The sequence below is a fragment of the Seriola aureovittata genome, chromosome 12 (assembly GCF_021018895.1).
Source record: "Seriola aureovittata isolate HTS-2021-v1 ecotype China chromosome 12, ASM2101889v1, whole genome shotgun sequence".
Taxonomy (NCBI): Eukaryota; Metazoa; Chordata; class Actinopteri; order Carangiformes; family Carangidae; genus Seriola; species Seriola aureovittata.
In genome coordinates, this window is record NC_079375.1 from 9,616,037 (window position 1) to 9,634,170 (window position 18,134).

Consider the following 18,134-nt stretch of genomic DNA (forward strand, 5'->3'; position numbering starts at 1 on the left):
GATATTGTTCCAATATCTAACAGGATACACATGTAATTTTTACGTACATAGGTTATACTGTATATACATATATGATTTTACTTCATATGTTCATATATTTCATATATGGAAATTCAACACATGCACATATATTGCATTTGCGTACGGGCATTTTTGAATGTCAATTCAGATCTTATATGTTAATAAACCGTTTGGTTGATGTTGATCTCAATAAAAAGTCAGTCTCTTTGTTTTGGAGGGGTGGCAGGGTCGTCGCATCCCTACTAATGTTGAGACCAAAATCTACGCCCTTGACCAAATCAAATTCTGCTCAAGGCCTCATAAAGACTTGGGTCGGCTCTTGTCATTATCACAATACATTGATCGATACAGTTATACAATAACATAGGAGATAGTTTAATTATTTTTCAGTGGAGGAATGTAACTAAGTATATTTACTCAAGTACTATACTTAAGTGGAATTTTAAGGTACTTTTCAGGAGAAAATATTGTACTTTTTACTCCACTACATATATTTGTAAGTTTAAGTCAATAGTTACTTCATGTATTCACATAATTAATATAAAATATAATCATCATATAAATTCTGATGTATTGTTACAGATTAAGCTATCAAGTTATACAACTAGCTATAAAAAGTAGTTAAAATTAGTGCCACTTCTACAGGCTGCAACATTAAAGTGATGCTTAAACATCAATGCATCAAAAACTATACAATATATTACTCTGAAATGTGTGAGTTTGTATGAATGTGCTTTCACCTTTTGATGCTAATACTTTTGTACAATGCAATTCTACATTGTTGTATTAGTTCTTTCAGTGTTAAACAACTGCAGTATTGCAGCAGAGCATGTAGGGTCATACTGACAGAGACATGGCATGGATGCCTAGTGGCTGCATTAATTTAAAGGCTGTGTGTGAGGAGCACACAGTCTTGATGAATGAATTTGCGGAATGTGTTGCATTGAACCAAATGATTCCCACAATGCTTGTAGGGGGGGAGAGGGAGGGCCCATCCAGAGGAGGCTGGGATTTCTTTCTTAAACACCCTCTTCCCTCCCCACAGCTCCATTTCCATCTACTTATGCACTTGTTCCGCAAGAGGCATTATCACTGTTTCTCCTTTCAATTGGAAGTTTTAGAGAAACTTTGCCTGGAAATAGTAGAAATTAAGTCGTGCTTCTTGCTCCTGGTGCAGCTGCTGCTTTACACCAGGTAAGATAAACTGTTGTTGGGTTGTTGAATTGCTTTTGTTAGGGAATTAACTGGACGGACACGACAAACAAGTTGATAAGCGACTACATTGGGTTTAGTTACTGAGTATTTGACCTACGTATCGTTATTGGAGTGTAAAACATACACCGCGACCATGAAAACAGCTGTTTCCAAAAGGTGACTTCTTGCTTTTTTACTGACTCGACATGATCCGGTGGTAAAATAACACGAGTTGTTCTTTTTCCTTTCTTCTACGTCGTAATTTTGACTTTGAACAACTTAAAGCCAGTGTCGTCATCTCGGTTACTAGCTTATTAGCTAAAGTAGCGTGAGCGTCCATCTACCAAATCTCCATTTGCGAAGGCACTAACTTAGTAAACGTGGGAATATGTGTAGGTGGCTAATAAGTAGTCACCTGCAGCCACTCCTGTTTCGACTCTTAACTTCACACCTGTCACCTGTTTGTTCTGTCTTATACACTGATACTCCAACACACCTGTCTCTGTTGATTCAATGTGCTGCTAGCGCCATGGCTTTCTTCATTCCCATAAAAAACACTAATGGCGTCAAACCAACTTTATTTTTAACGGCTTGCAAAACTCCCCCAAAATCAGAGATTCAACAAAACATAAGATATCACACACAAAAAATAAATAAAAATGCGTTGCGATATACTCGGAATGATATTAAACTTTAAAGGTTAAAATTGCAGTAACAAAACACAAGATTTTACAAAAATAGTGCGTTAGGATATACGCGGAATGATATGAAAATGTAATGGTTAAAACTATTTCACAAAAAATAGTGCCTTGTGATACACGCGGAGTGACATGAAACGTCAACTGTTAAAATCACAGTAACAAAACGAAGGATTAAAGACAAGAAACACTGCTCAAATTTTGCAGTTAAAACATCTGGAAAAGCAAAATACTGAAAAAGTTGTAGTTGAAGTCATGGATGGTTGACTTTGTATGGAGTTTGTTTTAGCGTTCACAAAACAAAAAACGAGAGATGTGCAAAGCAGTCCAAAAAAGTGGCAAAACAACCACAAAGAGATGCAAAACTTCTACAAATATATACAAAATAACCACAGATGCAAAACAACAAATAAACACAAAGTGTGGGGGTCCTATATAGGAGGGGTGGGGGCCCTCTTACCTGTCTGTGCCCCGGGACCCATTTCTCATAATGTGCCTGTGATTGAAGTTGTAGTCGAAATATAATTACTGAAAGAAACTGCAATGGCAGTCAAAATGTCAGTGCTGAAACAAATTACAGTTAAGCACTGAATGTGTATTTAATAATTTAATAGAAACCCTGAGTAAAGTTGAAGTTCAAGCACTGAAAGGAAATGAAATCATTGAAGCGTACATGATGAACTGAGCTGGAAGTGTCAGTAGAAGTAGAGGTCTTGAAAGAAATTGTCAGTTCAAGTGTGAACTAAAAGGGAACGTTAGATGGAGTGTAATCACTGAAAGAAATTATGTAAATTGTGTATGAACATTGGAAGTTGTGAGTATTAAAAGGGCCGAAGAAGGTGAAGGTGTGGGACCTCATGGTTTTAAATATAAGTATTAAATTAAAGTATTATGCCGGTGTTGAGAGGTCAGTTGAGACTGCAACAACTAAAAGCAGATTGACTTTCATTTCAGATTGAGGGGGTAAGATTCACCAGTTCATACTGACAGAAACACATTGGCATGTGTTTCTGGCACAGTAAAGATAAAAGCACTACCAGTATCTGGAAGTTAATAAGTAAACCATGTCAAGGCCGGTGCATGTGACCACAACACAGACTGCAATAAATACCTCTTGCAATAAGGGAGGGCCAATGTCAGTCATCAGTTTTTTCTGTTATTGATAAATTAATATCCCTGTGATGATGTGAAACAAATACAGCCTCTGGGGTTTATCAGGAACGAGAGCGATGTTGTGTTCTTTCTGTCAGCTTCTATGGCTTCCTCATGCTAATGGTTATAGTTTCACGGTTGTTAACCATCGATAACCTGGTCGGTAGAAGACCATCGGGCCCTTTCACTTTGTCATGTAATGACAGAACATCAGTAACTCTGACTTGTTCTGATAGTTTTGTTGGTAGCGTAATTAGGACCCATGTCTTTTTAGCTGAAGCAATTTTCCACAAACACAGCGTTTAGCAGTTTTTCCCCTATCTCTCAGTCCTCTGCAGGATACTTGGCAGACTTGTTGGTCTTGTTTTGTCTCTTGTGTTTCTTCAGGGAATGACCTGTATTTCATGCTGCTCTGCTCCCTTTCCACCCAGAGTGAATCATTTGAGGTGTGGCTGCCACTCACAACACGGGGCTGATCCATACAACCACAATATGGCTTGTAACATACCACGAGGCTTAGAAACAAGACTTTAAAGAAAGTAATATGAAACTAAGGCTTGGGGGAAAAGTTTTCAAGCAAGTGGCACTCTAAAGTTGTTTTTGCTTTGTTCGTTTGCTGGGGAAGTTTGTAGATCTTAAATGTAGCATATGGTACTTGGAAACCATCATATAGAAAATACTTTTGTGTGATCAGTTAAGTCCAAAGTATAAAGTTTCTTCTATTTCTATCCCCAGAGAACAGAAGAGTAATGTCCAATATCATATGATTTATTTGGCAGAGTATTGTAATACAAACTGGGACATTGTGATTCCTCTATAATTTTGTTTTCAGGACAAAACAAGAATTTGATACTAGCAACTAGGGCTGCACAATTAATCAAAATATAATTGAAATCACAATATGGGTGCACTATCAAAGTGCAATATCTAAATCGCAGGGGCTGCAGTTTTTGATAAAGGTAAAATGTGTCACAACATTGTTGTGCATTGTTAGCACCATTAGCATTGTGGTGCTGGTCATGATTTCAGCTGGAATGCTAATTTTTGCATTTGCAAAAAAAAAAAAAAAAAAAATGATGATGATGGGATTTCTGTTGGTTCTTGTACCAAATAAGTGTGTTCCCTTACATCTGGAGAATATGATTTGTAGGCCAGGACATGTCTGTAGCACCACAATGCTTCATTTATGGTATGTTGTCACACAGTTGACCTTTTATCAAAAAGAAATTGCAGCTCCTTTTGGATATTGCACTTGGCCATATTGCGATTTTGATTATGTTTCGATTAATTGTGCAGCCCCACAGACAGACAGAAGGTACAGACCTTCATGGCTCCTAGAGGACGAATCTTAATGACCTTGGTGACTTTTCATCTGGTGCCACCATCTATTGGTGGGTCTAGCTTGTTATGACTTTTTTGAACCCTTAACTCCCCCCCAGCCCAAAAATAATGTACCCAAAATGAAAAGGTTACTGTGCTTATAGCCCTCTGAACACAGTCAGTGCTCGAATGCCCTTTAAGAAGTGAACTGATGTGCAGCCTTTCTACTTTGGCCTTCTTCTTGAGCAGCACTAGGAAACACATTTAGTCTGACAGACTGAAAGATGAAAACAGAACAGCACTGCTTTTCAAAGAGCAATTTCATATTTTCAGGTGCACCACATTATTTATCAGTGTATTTTGATTTTTAGGATTGATTTTTAAGGACACAAACAAAACGCTATACACAATATTGTGTGCTGCAGACACAGAGGTTTCTGGTCTTTTTCTGCAGCATGTGTCAGTGTGTCAGGCAGGTGCGCTAGACGTTAGCTGGGGAGCTCCCGTGTGAGTTTGTGCCACAAATTCTTTAGTCAAACATGGTATGTATGTTTTGGGTGTGTCTGACTTGGAACAACTGCTTCTTTTCTTCAAAACTCTTTCTTCAAAACTAGATATAGATATAACTAGAATGCAGTTTGCAGCTGTTGTGACTACTGTCCATGTTTATATCTCCCATCCTTTTAGGTTCAAACATTTTCTGTCATGCATTGTTAAAGCTTATTTGTTCGGTGTGATTTATGTTACCACCCACATTATAGAGCTGCTTTCCTCCTCCTGTCTGTTTTACCACAAGCTTTGCCACCGCTGAATCAGGTGGAGGCCTTTGTACACAACTGTGGATCAGTCTCATTGACCCTCAAGGGCCCATTAGCATGTGCATACAAACAGACACTCAGACTCAGCCAGCAAGGTCACTGTGGACCACTGCACTAAGACTGGGACACACTCTGCTCTCTGTCGGAGTTGGCATCAAATTCAATCAGATTGTGACCAAGAGCATCCAATGCTAACCTTTTTCTGCACTTTCCTCTTTCGTTTCTATCCACTGGTTTAATACGATTTTTTTCCCCTTTGTGTTTTTTCCAGTGTCACGAGGAAACTGTGGAAGACATATTGCGGAAAACAAAAAGCCAGACGTCTACACGGATAAGGTGAGTAATTTTCAGTCGCAGACGAGGAGATGATCGGCTTTTAAGTGTCATCTAAGGACAGAGATTTGAAGAACACAAGCGAGATTTGAAAGGATGTGTCAGTCATAGGATTATTATGGACTGTTAACATTTTCACACCCCACCCTGCAGAGATGTGTATCTCAAAGTCGAGAAGAAAATGCTGAGTAGAAAAGAGCTTGGCGACAAACATCTAGTGTAACGTGTCTTTTAAAGTAGAATAAAAAAATGTTGATCCTTATGTCACTGTAATAAATCATGTCATGTGTAGTTGCTGTTACCATAGTGGTAACAGCAACTACAGAAACTGCACCTATTTATTTATTTTTTTTTGTTGTGTCTTTTCCTGAGAGCTGGTCTGACTTGAGTTGTGTTGTCTCATTTTGTCAAACCAGTTCCCTCTGAGAGTTCCCGGGTGAGAGTAGTTTTGCAGCAGCCTGTTGTTTGGATTCAGCACCATGAAATGCACTGTCTACTTATAGCCCTTTTTTCTTTTGTAGGTATCTTGTTTGTTTAAGGGCTTGTGAGTCAGCAAAGTGGGGCTTTAGGTAACAAATAATAATGGTCTGCTTGTTTTGCAATTCCTGTTTCATGATTAACTCTTGATCCTTGAAATCGTCATTACTTTTAATGTGGCTCCGGGTGATAATCTATGATTTGACCGTCAGTGGTGATGTGTCATGTTGTGTTAATGTTGTACAAAGCTCTGTTTTCAGAATTAATAATTCAAAGGGAATTTGTAATTAAACATAAACAAAACAAGTTATTGTAGTTTATTTTTTACACACGTAAAAAACTTAGGCTGATGTAATGCATAACAGTGGAATACAGTTCATTTTTTCCATAAATCTGCCACTTTGTGATTAGCTTTATTGTGTGTTTTTATTGTCAGTTATCTTGCCGTATATGATGTAAACTTGACACACTTTAAAAATGTTAAATGTAGACAGGAGGACAACTTTGTCTTTTCTAAAGTCCCCTGTATTCATCTACGCAGAGTAAAAAGACAAGGAAAACATCTGTGTGTAACAGTTATTTTAAACCTCATTCATCTGCACTTGTTTCTTATTTTCAACCCTCTAACATTCAGTCTTTCACAAGGTATTTATGTTTCTGCTCCTGTTACTCACAGACTATTTCTCTCTTTCTGCTTCCCTGTTGTTCTTTCTCTCGGCCAGAACTGGGGAACGTGTTTCTCCACTGGCCTCCAATGGCGTCCCTGCCAGCTTCCGTAGCCCAGGCATGACTGTGACCCCCCCCCCAAAAAAAATCCAGTCCTCAGCCTGCTTCCTCTTCTTACAACAATAAGAGTCCCAGGTTGGTGAAAATTTTAAGAACTTCTTTCCTTCATGTACCTTTGTGTGCAGACCACATTCCCAGTACAAGTGACAGTGTCTTGATTTAGCATTTCCTCATACATAAAACTGAAATTCAAGCTTAGTTGCATGTTTTTCCATGTTAATTCTGGGCCTGATAGAGATGTGCAGTATAAAACCTGATTCTGAGTCATGTGATGTCTTCTGTTGTTTTGCTGACATTTTTCCTTGTGCCGTTATGGTTGTGATTTCCTTGGCATTAGATAATTAAGAAAAATCATCATAGTGTGATTGTAGCTCCCATCTTGAAAAAAGCCAATAGTACCGAAGGCCGTGTGTGTGTGTGTGTGTGTGTGTGTGTGTGTGTGTGTGTGTGTGTGTGTACCTGCTGAGCCTTATCTCATCACATACCAACTAAACCCCCTCCAGCACAGATGGATGACGTGGATGGCCTGCGGTTGAAGCTCTCCTCTGAGGACTCTGTGTCACTGGCTTCCTCCTTGACTGATCCCATCAACCTAGAAGGTCAGCTGGTCACTGTCGGTGTCAGTGGGGATGAGGAGCTGCTGAAAGCTCCCTGTACTTTTTTTTTGTCACGACAGTGTGATTTAACTTCACAGCTGATGGAAACATCAGTGTAGTTGTAATGTGGATTGAGTGTCTATTTCTGTGAGGTTTAATCCTCTCCTATTAAATATGTGACATTGTGCAAAGGTTCACTTTTAATAACTTCATTAATGATATTAATTAATGCTCCCCAAGAGTTTCATCTTGTAAAATGTATATACTCATATAGACAGTAAAGTTAGATTGACAGTGTGTAGGATGATTTCTTCACAGTAAAGACTCTTTGACCCAATGCAGCTGCCAATAAAACCATATGATGTGCAAAAACTATTTTCATTCAGTACCCCAACAGCAACTTTTATTTATTTTTTGTGACAAATATTAATGACAATTAACTATTCAAATAAATAACTTATCAAAATGAATATTGAGAATATTAAAGATGAGTAAAATTTTGCAAAACAAGGATAGAAATAATTAGTGCTGTTTATTTCATCGTATTTTTTTGTCACTAATGGACAGCGAGGAAGATCAGTGTGCAATGTGTAATGCTGTAGCTACAGTAGTTTGATTTTCTTTAAATGGATTTTCTATTTGTTGACCTAAACCTTTCTCTATTTTTGTTACTACGAAGTGACTAAAACCTGGATCCATGTAAAGAAAACTTTTGCCATAAAAGTAACACTGACTACTATATTTAAAAATGATTAAAAATAACCTTACATGACCAGTAATAATAAACACTCATATGACTACAAAGCACAAGCCTTGTTTGTGATACAAATTCTAGTGTGACTGTATATGTGTCATTCAGATTCCCATTATGCTCGGCTGCGAGGTGAGCTTGAGTCCGATGCCCAGAACCTGGAGGCGGAGTCCTGGAGTGTGGCTGTGGAGCAGAGCTACCTGAAGACCCTGAACAAAGAGGCTGTTAAAAGACAAGATGTCATCTACGGTAGGCTGCACCGGCTAAACCTCAGGCCTTTATGTAAACACTTATGTAAAGATAATAAATATAATGGCAACAGCAGTTTTGTTTTATCTAACTAGCTCTGACCTACACTGGTGTACTGCTTTGTCTTACTTTGTCTGCCTCCATATGCAGGAATTGTTGTGACTAGTTCTTTTTGTGTTGTCAGCTTCACTTGCCCAATTTAGAGCGACATGCTTTGCTCAAAGGCACCCTGCTAGTTTTATCAAGGATGTTGTCATCACTGTACCATTGACAGTGGCAGGCACTCAACCAGGACCTCTGTCAGACGTAGTAATAGATCCCTCTTTTTTCCCCAGAGTTGATCCAGACGGAGATGCACCATGTACGCACCTTGAAAATCCTTCTCCATGTCTACGTGCATGAGTTGAGGCAATCTCAGCTGATCGAGGAAGGCAGGCTGGAGCGGCTCTTCCCCAGGGTGGAAACGCTCCTCACCTTCCACCAGCACTTCCTCAACTGCCTCAAGGCACGCCAGAACCAGAGTCAGGAGGAAGGCAGCCCAAACAACTACCAGATAACACAGCTGGGGGATATCCTCATCTCTCAGGTACATTAGAGTAATTTTAAAGCCATGCCAGGCTGGATTTTCATGTAAATAATTGCATTTAATCAATCTAATTGATCTTCTTAAATCAATGGGTTGCAATGGAGAGGGGGCATCCTGGGTTCTCTAATTTAAAAGGAAAAGTTTGTTTGGATGGAAGTTTTAGAAATATACAAAGTTACAGAGGACGAGTTTGAAGAAATAGTTCTTCAAAAGAAAATGTCATTGTTTACTCACCTTCAGGTCGAAATGTCAGTAAAGTTTGTATGTCAACATAAACTACACCGGGACTTCAGGTACTTTTCCATGGAAGGTCTCTTCAAAACAACTGAAGGCAATTGGGAAAAGGATCATGGATTAACTATAAACAGGTTGTTCAACACATTTTTATATTTAGGTGACCTTTACATTACATTTTGAAAGGTAAAGTTACATTGCCACTATCCAGTTGTTGCTTTGTACCTGTTGTTACAGGTTTGAGAGTTGGTTCAACATTTATTTATATCTGAGGTCAAAGATTTCTTTACGATATTGGCTTTATTAAGGGAGAAAAACATTTTTATACTACACGCATCTTCTTCCTGCATAGCGACACCTCACTCTTTGTATAGTATATTCATGCACCTCTCTCCACCCTTGTCACTCTCTTTGCATGTGCTGGCTGAGTGTGCAGGTGTCCTTAGGAATGGCTGGTATGTCTGAAACACTCTGAAAGTGACTACAGATGGGTGTTTTTGCTCCATAAGCCCAGGAATGATGCTGTGTCACTGGCATCACATTCCTACTGAAGCATTTTTACCTCTGTGGTCAATATCCTGAATACAGAGCCAGTGGAGCTTTTCATTGGGAATTGGAGTTTCTGGCATCAGTTATTATCATATTAGCACTTTGAATCAACATTTCTTGTCTACCATGCCTCATGCGTCAAATGATGCTCCAGAGTGTGATCCTCAATGTGACAGTTGTGATCCTCTCGTCTTCCTTCAATTTTTCCCTTTTAAAAAAAAATAAACACAATGCACTGTTTTTGTTTTTTTTGTTTAGTTTTCAGATGCACTGGGAGAAGGAATGATGGAGTGTTACAGTGTTTTCTGTCGGCATCACAATGAAGCCATCAGCTTCTACAAGGAGCAGCTGCAGAGCAACAAGAAGCTGCAGATTCTTATCAGGGTAAGCAATCTAACGTGCTGGTCAGTTTGTGTTCATGGATGTGATGTTCTTCAAGACACAGTGAGGCCTGTGGGTTTTTACAGAGAAAATGCACTGAAGTTGGCAAAAAGGTGAATGTCTTGAGCATGAGTTCCAGTATCTTAGAGGCAGGACAAATGACAGTGATTATTAGAAAGAAAGATAAATCTACAAACTAAACTAGTTTGTGATGTTTAACACAAAACAGTAAACTGTTTGGCGAGAATAAAGCCAGATAACTGTGACTTGAATGATTCAACAACAAGCAAATTAACTAATACATTTGCTCAATTTCTTATTTTTTTAACAGAAATTGGGTCAGCTGCCTCTAGTGCGAAGGTTGGGAATCCCTGAATGTTTTCTGTTGGTGACTCAGCGCATCACAAAATATCCTGTCCTAGTGGAACGAATCATCCAGAACACTGAAGGTAAAATCTCACCACTCTTCACCTGCCTCCCTCTTTTTACAAGTTGTTACAGTCTTTGTTCAGCCTTTCAGTGTTTAACTCATAAGTCGTCAATGTAAAAGTGAAATTACTGCAGTCAAATAAGCTGCCTTCTTTGATAACGCAAATTCTGGCTGGATGGTCCTGCGTATGTTTCCATTGAATGTAAATAAAGACTGGTTGATTAATATATTTCATGCTCCTTACAGCTGACACAGACGAGCACAAGTCTCTGGTACAGGGTTTGGAGCGGATCAAAGACACCATTTCTGAGGTGAACGATCAGGTCAGTGAATATGAAAAATTTGTTCGTCTGAGAGAGATCGGCCTGCGTTTGGAGCCAAAATCTCAGGGCCGGCAGAAGGACGGCCAGCTGTTCCGCAGAGAGGATCTAATCCAAGGAAACGGGACGCTGCTGCGCGAAGGCGCCGTCACCTGGAAGTCCTCCGGTAGACAGAAAGGTTTGTGGCAAGTGTAATGACATTGTGGCTCAGCCGGTGACCATTACTCATGTGTATATTGAACATTTAGTTAGACTGATGTACTGAAGGTTTTGTTACTTTATCCCTGCAGCATGAGGAAAACAAACATTTTTTATAAGGTAATCTAAATCTCCCCAACAACATGGCTCCTTCACAGCATTTCCTGGTTTAATAAACAAAATTGCATTTCCTTCTGTGGTTAAATGACAAATTCATTACAAATGTATCATTTATTTATTTGTGGTCCAATAAAGGCAAAATTACAAACAAAAAATCTTGATGATGATGATAATAACTAAGTAAGGTCCGTCCATCTTCAAATGTGACATTTGAAATGCTGCTTGTCCAATCTTGACAGAACATTGATTATTTAAACCTTGACTTCCTTACCAAAGCAAAAAATTATATATTAAGGCTTCAAAGAGACTCAGTGTGAAATCTGCCATAGATGTTTATGTGGGCTGAGATTTGCATTCAATACATTTCCCTTCTCATGCTGGTTTTTACATTAATTTGTCACCTGGCTGTACATCACACAATTTTCTTTAAAATTACAGGAATGACTAATGGGGTCACCAAAGGTCAAAACGTAACCCGTGAGTGTGTCTGTCTGCACTGGTCTGCACTCTCAAGTTACTGATATGATGTAACAAGTGACTTGACAGCTCAGTGGATTAGTGCTAAAATAAGGAAGACGTGCACTTGTTTCCTTGTGTTATTTAATTGGCGGTTCAATAGGAGGATCAATTTCGGGGCAAATTGCGTTTGTGATTGTCGGAACATTCAGAGAACCAGTATGGCAGCATATTTTTATATCATTACTTGAGTGTCAAAGATGAATAGTTGCACAAAATACAGGACAGACATGACTCAAGTCATGGCAGCTTGAGTCTAAACATGAAGTACTTGACGTGTTGTGTACTTAAGTGTTTGATGCTGAGCACTATTAATCTTCCCCTGCAGACATCCATGCTGTGCTGCTGTCAGATGTGCTCCTCCTCTTACAAGAGAAGGATCAGAAGCTTGTATTTGCTGCTGTGGTGAGTTCTGCCAAAACATTATTCTGTGTAGAGAGACTCTGTCAATAATGTGTTTTTAGCTCCCTCAAATACCAGAATGCTCCAAAGACAGATGTGTTCACACTTAATATTATAAACTTGCGGGATCCAGGACAGATCGTGATAATTGCTTGCATAATAACCCCTGCTTTATCATTGCGACTCACGCAGGACAATAAACCACCAGTGATCTCCCTTCAAAGGCTGATAGTTAGAGAAGTAGCCCATGAAGACAAAGCCATGTTCCTTATCTGTGCCTGCACCACCAGCTTGCCGGAGATGTACGAGATCCACACAGGCTCCAGAGAGGATCGCATCACCTGGACGGCCCTCATACGACAAGCTGTGGAACAGTAAGCTGAGTAATGAGTTCTCGGAGGACAGCAGAATGAGTTGTATTGGGCAATTTGCACATTACATTTAAACTTTCTTCTACAAATGTTATAAAAATCTGGCCATTAGTTTTTGAACTACATTTTCACTGACCATAGTGTGGATAAAAGATGACTCTTGGCCTGACAGTGGCACTGTATGAAAGCCCAGGTTGTCATGGGAATCAATGTAATGTGAGAGCCATGAATATACAAACCACATTTCATGGCAGTCTTGTCAGTAGTGTATTTGTTGAGAAAAAAAAAACTGGTCCAATTTGGGGGGGGGGGTGTGTGTGTGTGTGTGTATCTTTTAAAATATATCATGATAGACAATACTGAGTCAAATGTCTGTGTTCTCCAGCTATCCTCAAAAGGAGCTGCAGCGCGAACTGATTGCTAAACTGCAGCATTGTCAAGGTAAGACAGTCGAGGTTACTTGTTCATATTCATACCAAGCTAAACATAAAGGCCAGATAATACCAGCACTTATGAGTCGAAGTCAACCTGCATTTCTACTGCATTTATTAAGACAAGCATGTTGTTTATTTCATGGTGTTGCTCTCTAGATGCTCTTAAGGAGAGGGATGACCAGATAATACAAAGTCTGACAGAGAAGCAGCAGATCTTTGCTGCTCTCTACGAGAACGCGATGGAGCAGGAGACACCCCACAAAGGGCTGCTGCTCCGAGGAGATGCTACTGACCTCCAGCAGGGGGGGGCGCTGCTCAAAGGAGCCATAGATGAGGGTAAGCGCTAAGACAATAACATCAGTTTCTACTCTGGTGTCAAGAGTTAGACTCAGTTTTAGGAATTGGTTTTGTTTGTTACAGCTGGAATAATGAGGCAGTTTTCAGTAAGTTATTTTTGCTGTGAGTAGCAGTGAGAAAACTCTAGTTTTTTAATCCTGAGGGTTTCACTGAAGTAAAAGTGAAACATTGTGTTTTCCCTCACAGCCCAGTCATGACTCAGAGAGCACTGATGATCTCTTTTGAGGAGGAGATTAAGAAGCAGTTTTTCTTTTGTCTGCAGTGGAAAACCTGCTGAACCTGCTCTTGTCAAAGATAAGAGACCCAGACCTTGTAATGGATGACATTAAGATGCAGGGGGAGCTGCTCAGGCGGGCCGAGACCTTTGGAGCGGGTGACAGTGACTCCTATGAAAACACCATGAAAAGTAAGCTGTATTATATTCTCGTTTTAATAATGTGTGCACATTGGAACATACTGTGGCCACACAGCTAAACTAGTACAGTAGCAAACGGTTTTTAAAACGGCTTTTTGTTGGCTTGTTAACACTGTAAAATTACACAATTTTTCAGGTGCATGGATTGTGAAACGGCAATAAATCTAAGTAAATATTTTGAGGAGAGCTAATAAAATATTTCATTTATTTACTTATTTTTGTGCAATTTAAGGATCCAACACTGGTTTTTAAAACTCTCTGGAATCCCATAGTATCTTTCAACATCTATTCAAATTTGAGCAGTGCTTCTCAAAGTGGGTTCGGGGGCCACCAGGGGTCCTTGAGAGGGTTCCCAGCAAAAAGGGGAATCATTTATTTTCACTATACAATGAAACCCATGACCAAAATAGTTATATATTCTGTCAAACACTTTCTGTAATAAAACATCTAAAAGTGAAAACCCTATCTGATGGATTTGAGACTCTGGGAAAAAATCTTATCAAATGGGGGTCTGTGGTCTAACTTGTGTCAGTTTAGGGGTCTTTAACGTGAAAAAGTTTGACAACCTCTGCAATAGAGATAGTAAGGGAATTTTTTTTTTTCTACAGTCCACAAGCTTACATACACTATATAGGTCACATCTGGGACTGCTTAAAACACTGTTTCACACAGTCATTGATTAATGGCAACTGTTTAATACTCAATAACTGTCTGAGCTGAAAAACAAGTCATCTTGCAGTGTGTATCTGTACCATATAGCAGTGCTGTTCTGTACACCCTTATCAGCAAAAATAAAGAAAATATATGTATTTTGTAATGGTGTTGACAGACTTTGGATGTGTATGATTTACAATTCTCAGATGGAAATGTAGCTGAGAGGCCAGGTAGCAGCGAGGGCAGTCAAGTGCACCTCAGCCACACCACAGAAATAAACTGTCCTGAAGGCCTGGAACAGTCTGTGAGTCAAGTATGAACAGGATCTAAACCGCACCTTCATCTGGTGATAAAAATAAAAGTAAAAGTATTTACACAGCTTCATCTATTTTGCTTCAAGGCTGATGACGAGACATTCCCAGTGCCAAACTGCAGTTCAGCCTCCACTCATCTCCCTGAGGCAGAGGTAACCCTGCTAATACTTATTGTGCTAATCACTTTCCTCTCTGTATTCATTCATGCATATTGATTTTGATGTCTGCCACTGCCACTTATTTTTCTCTGCAGGTGTATAACAAGGTGATGATGCTCATAAGGATGCTCTACAGCTTAAAGGTAATGCACTGTAAACTGTTCTGAAATCTGTAAGTGTTTATCTTTATGAAGCTAAATGTGTGATTATGAGATTAATATAATTCGATTTTGACAATAAAAGTAAGCCGTTGTGCGTTTGTTTATGGTTTGTTCATACTGGATATACAGGCAGTCATCGCCCAGCAGGACAGCCAGATTGAACTGCAGCGCGCTTTTCAAACAGCCAGCCAGCAGCCTGCTCGTCATTACAGCAATGTGCTGCTTGAGCAGGAGAAGCAGCGCAACTTAGAGAAGCAGAAGGCCGAACTCGCCAACTTGTACAAGCTACAGGCTCAGCATCAAGAAGCACAGCAGCGCTGGGAGAAGGAGAGGGAGCGGCAGAGGATACAGATTGAGACTCTGGAGGCTCAAGTGCAACAGAGGGAGGAGGACTGCAGGAAATGGGAGGAGAAGCTGAATGGGGAGAAGGCCGAGCTGGAGACGCAGCGGGAAAACTACCAGCAGGACCTGGAGAGGCTGAGGGAGTCCACAAAATCAGTGGAAAAGGAGCAGGAGCGAAACGCACAGGAGAGGGAGCGTTTGGAGAAGTTAAAGTCAAAGTACATCCCAAACCCAGGACACTCCAACTATGATGATCCTGCTCAAGTGAGGAATCTGACTCACTGAATATCCATCAGTGTTATTGACATTTCTGTGTATTTATCTGTCCATCTATTTTAGATGAATGCTTTGCTTGCTAAAATTGAAAATATATTGACAATTTTCAACATTTTGTTTCCATCAAAGTTTAATCCAGTCAGGGAACAGCAGGTCAGCAAGGTCTATATAACAGTAATGGATTAACATCCTCTAAAACAACATAATCAGAGCTAACCCGAGTCTTGATTTAATGTTGATACTTTAGATGAGGAACTCAACAACTGGATTTAAGAATCTTAAAATGACAAAAAATGAAAATACAGAAACAGAAAGAAGCACTAGAGTCAGTAGATACTCTTCACAGGTTGAAGTCAAGGGTGAGATAAGAGTTTGAGTAATGCATTTCCTCTTTCTCCCTAGAGCTGGAATCTCTCCAGTTACCCATCATTCAGGGGAAGCATAGTGAATGGATTTGGGAATCAGACCTTTACTCCAAAGCCCATCACTTCCAATCTCATGGAAATTCCTCCAAAAGTTCCACCACGTAAGGAGAGCATCAGCCCCCAGCCTGTTAAACCCGAGCTGCCCGTCCACCTGATCAGCACCACCAACCAGGTGCACAAACCTCCTGCCGTGCATCAGAAGATCCCCACCAAGCTGGCTACTCTGCCCAAGGGAAAGGAGAAGGCCTTAAAGATGAAGGGGTCCCACCAGAGGACGCACAGTGCAGGTCAGGACACAGGCCTGTGAACATCATATCTTTATGTTCCAGTACAAGGTCTTTGTGTGTTTTCCATTTGTTTTTCCTTTTATTCCTAATTTACTTAAGAAATAAAAACGGGTCTCTGCCATCCATCCATTTGAACTATACATTAAATATAGAGAGAGAAACCACTTTATTTCCTTATTTGTTGGTCCCAAACATTTAGCTTAGCACCATAGCTAGCAAACAGCAAACTCAAATCAGCCCTCAGATTCAAATGCCTTCAGATTTTGGTTTGTGTGTAACTTACATGCAAAACGGTTTCAAAAACATAATTATCATAAATAAATAACTTGGTGCCCCAAATCTATATCCAGCCTCTATAGATGTTAACCAGGTGCTGCCCATCCGAGTGACGGGGAAAGAAGGCGGCAGTCTGAGAGCCAAGAGGAACGGCAGCCCTCAAAGGATCTACCATTCAGGTACAGACAGAGAAACCGGAGATGGCCATTCACTCAGCCAGTCATAAAGATATCACCCATGCAAATTATCAGAATTGATAATCTATCCAAAAGTCTTTTGAGAGTCAAACACTCGCCAGTCTGCCTCTTCAGAGAAAACAGCGGCTGTGCTCAGTCACACAAAGTAAAATGACCATTTCAGGCACAGCCTGAACAGTGGGGCTGGTATTGTTTTCACCTTGAGTCTCTGTGTATGATCATGGCAAAATTGTTCATAGATGTTAAAGTGGAAAAAAAATTATTAATGAAAAAAACTTTAATATTCATTTATTTTATTAATTCTCCCCTCAGATACGTTCAAACTGCCAGGATCTGTCCACAGTGTGAAAATGTCTCAGTCCTTCAGCACACACAAGCGGAGCAGCAACGAGGCTCCTCCACCAGCACCACCTCCGTTCCCCAAAGATGTTCTGGAAATGGGCAAAGAGAAGGTAATCTTCCTTTAATAATAAACTACAGACTGGAGTTTGGACGAGGCCTCTTTCTGCATAAAGACTTAAACACATGGAAAGACTGACAGAGCTGTGAAGAGACACTGCACATAACTTCATGACGTCCAGGTGTATCATATGAAGATCGGTCACTGTTATAGTTCTCTATCACAGGAAGCAAGCTGTTGAAACCAGCTGAACTTGTGGAAAAAAGGCAAAGTGATGGACGTGTTTATAAGAAAAAAATGTAAAAAAAGCTAGACCCAATTGTACATTTGGGAAAGATAATATTTTAACTTTTTAAGATGTTGCTAAAACTTTGTTGCCCAAAGCTTTTTCCCTAAAAAGTTCTTTTATCATTTTTATTTTAAATGAAAGTAGGCTGTCTGTAACTTGTACGCTTTCTTTTTAATTTAAGGAATGAGAAATGTGTTGTGAGGAAGCTATAGATTTGACAAGTTTACATCTGTTTAGATATGAAGTGCAAAGCACATAATTTTGTTTTAGAATGAATCAGATCATTTTGAAAATTGTACTGACCTGCTCCTCAGTATCTGTTCTAATCAAGAGGTAAGTTAAAAGGGTTTGTAGAAAGGCTGGACACAGGGACAGTCCACGACACAGTATCAGCAGGACTGTTTGTTTACAGCTGCTGAAACATTTGAGAATGTAACAGAATGGTTTCTGAGTGACATTCCCTGTTCAATAATCTCCTGATATAATTTAATTTTTAACATGATGTTGATGATTTTCTCTGCTAGAGACACATTGACAGTCGTCACCTCTTGGATCCATGTAAAATATCTTCCAAACCCCAACTAATGGGTCATGGAATAAAAAGATGGTTGACTTTAGAGCCTTGTGTTTTTTGTGGATTGACTTTG

The 18,134-nt window shown here is 39.7% G+C and overlaps 1 protein-coding gene across 3 annotated transcripts; it reads left to right on the forward strand.

Moving 5' to 3' along the window:
* Positions 1 to 1,049: 1,049 nt before the first annotated feature.
* arhgef18a (rho/rac guanine nucleotide exchange factor (GEF) 18a) lies at positions 1,050 to 18,104 on the forward strand. Of its 3 annotated transcripts, none has more exons than XM_056390865.1 (21): positions 1,050 to 1,215; positions 5,475 to 5,539; positions 6,736 to 6,874; positions 7,303 to 7,398; positions 8,255 to 8,395; positions 8,731 to 8,981; positions 10,023 to 10,148; positions 10,477 to 10,594; positions 10,822 to 11,073; positions 12,058 to 12,134; positions 12,324 to 12,505; positions 12,888 to 12,943; positions 13,093 to 13,272; positions 13,556 to 13,699; positions 14,569 to 14,675; positions 14,763 to 14,828; positions 14,930 to 14,977; positions 15,125 to 15,601; positions 16,016 to 16,325; positions 16,676 to 16,780; positions 17,111 to 18,104. In XM_056390865.1, exons 4-21 carry the CDS (start codon positions 7,308 to 7,310, stop codon positions 17,263 to 17,265), a joined length of 2,886 nt encoding a protein of 961 aa, XP_056246840.1. In that variant the 5' UTR covers positions 1,050 to 1,215; positions 5,475 to 5,539; positions 6,736 to 6,874; positions 7,303 to 7,307; the 3' UTR covers positions 17,266 to 18,104. The 3 variants fall into 3 exon arrangements, with proteins under 3 accessions (XP_056246840.1, XP_056246842.1, XP_056246841.1); XM_056390867.1 differs by having other exon boundaries at positions 14,569 to 14,666; XM_056390866.1 differs by having other exon boundaries at positions 7,308 to 7,398.
* The last annotated feature ends 30 nt before the right edge of the window (positions 18,105 to 18,134 follow it).

Coding starts and splice junctions, on each gene's coding strand:
- arhgef18a (XM_056390865.1), top strand. CDS start 7,308: ATGGATGACGTGGATGGCCTGCGGTTGAAGCTCTCCTCTGAGGACTCT. Junction 7,399..8,254: donor TGATCCCATCAACCTAGAAG/GTCAGCTGGTCA, acceptor TGTGTCATTCAG/ATTCCCATTATGCTCGGCTG. Junction 8,396..8,730: donor AAGACAAGATGTCATCTACG/GTAGGCTGCACC, acceptor TTTTTTCCCCAG/AGTTGATCCAGACGGAGATG.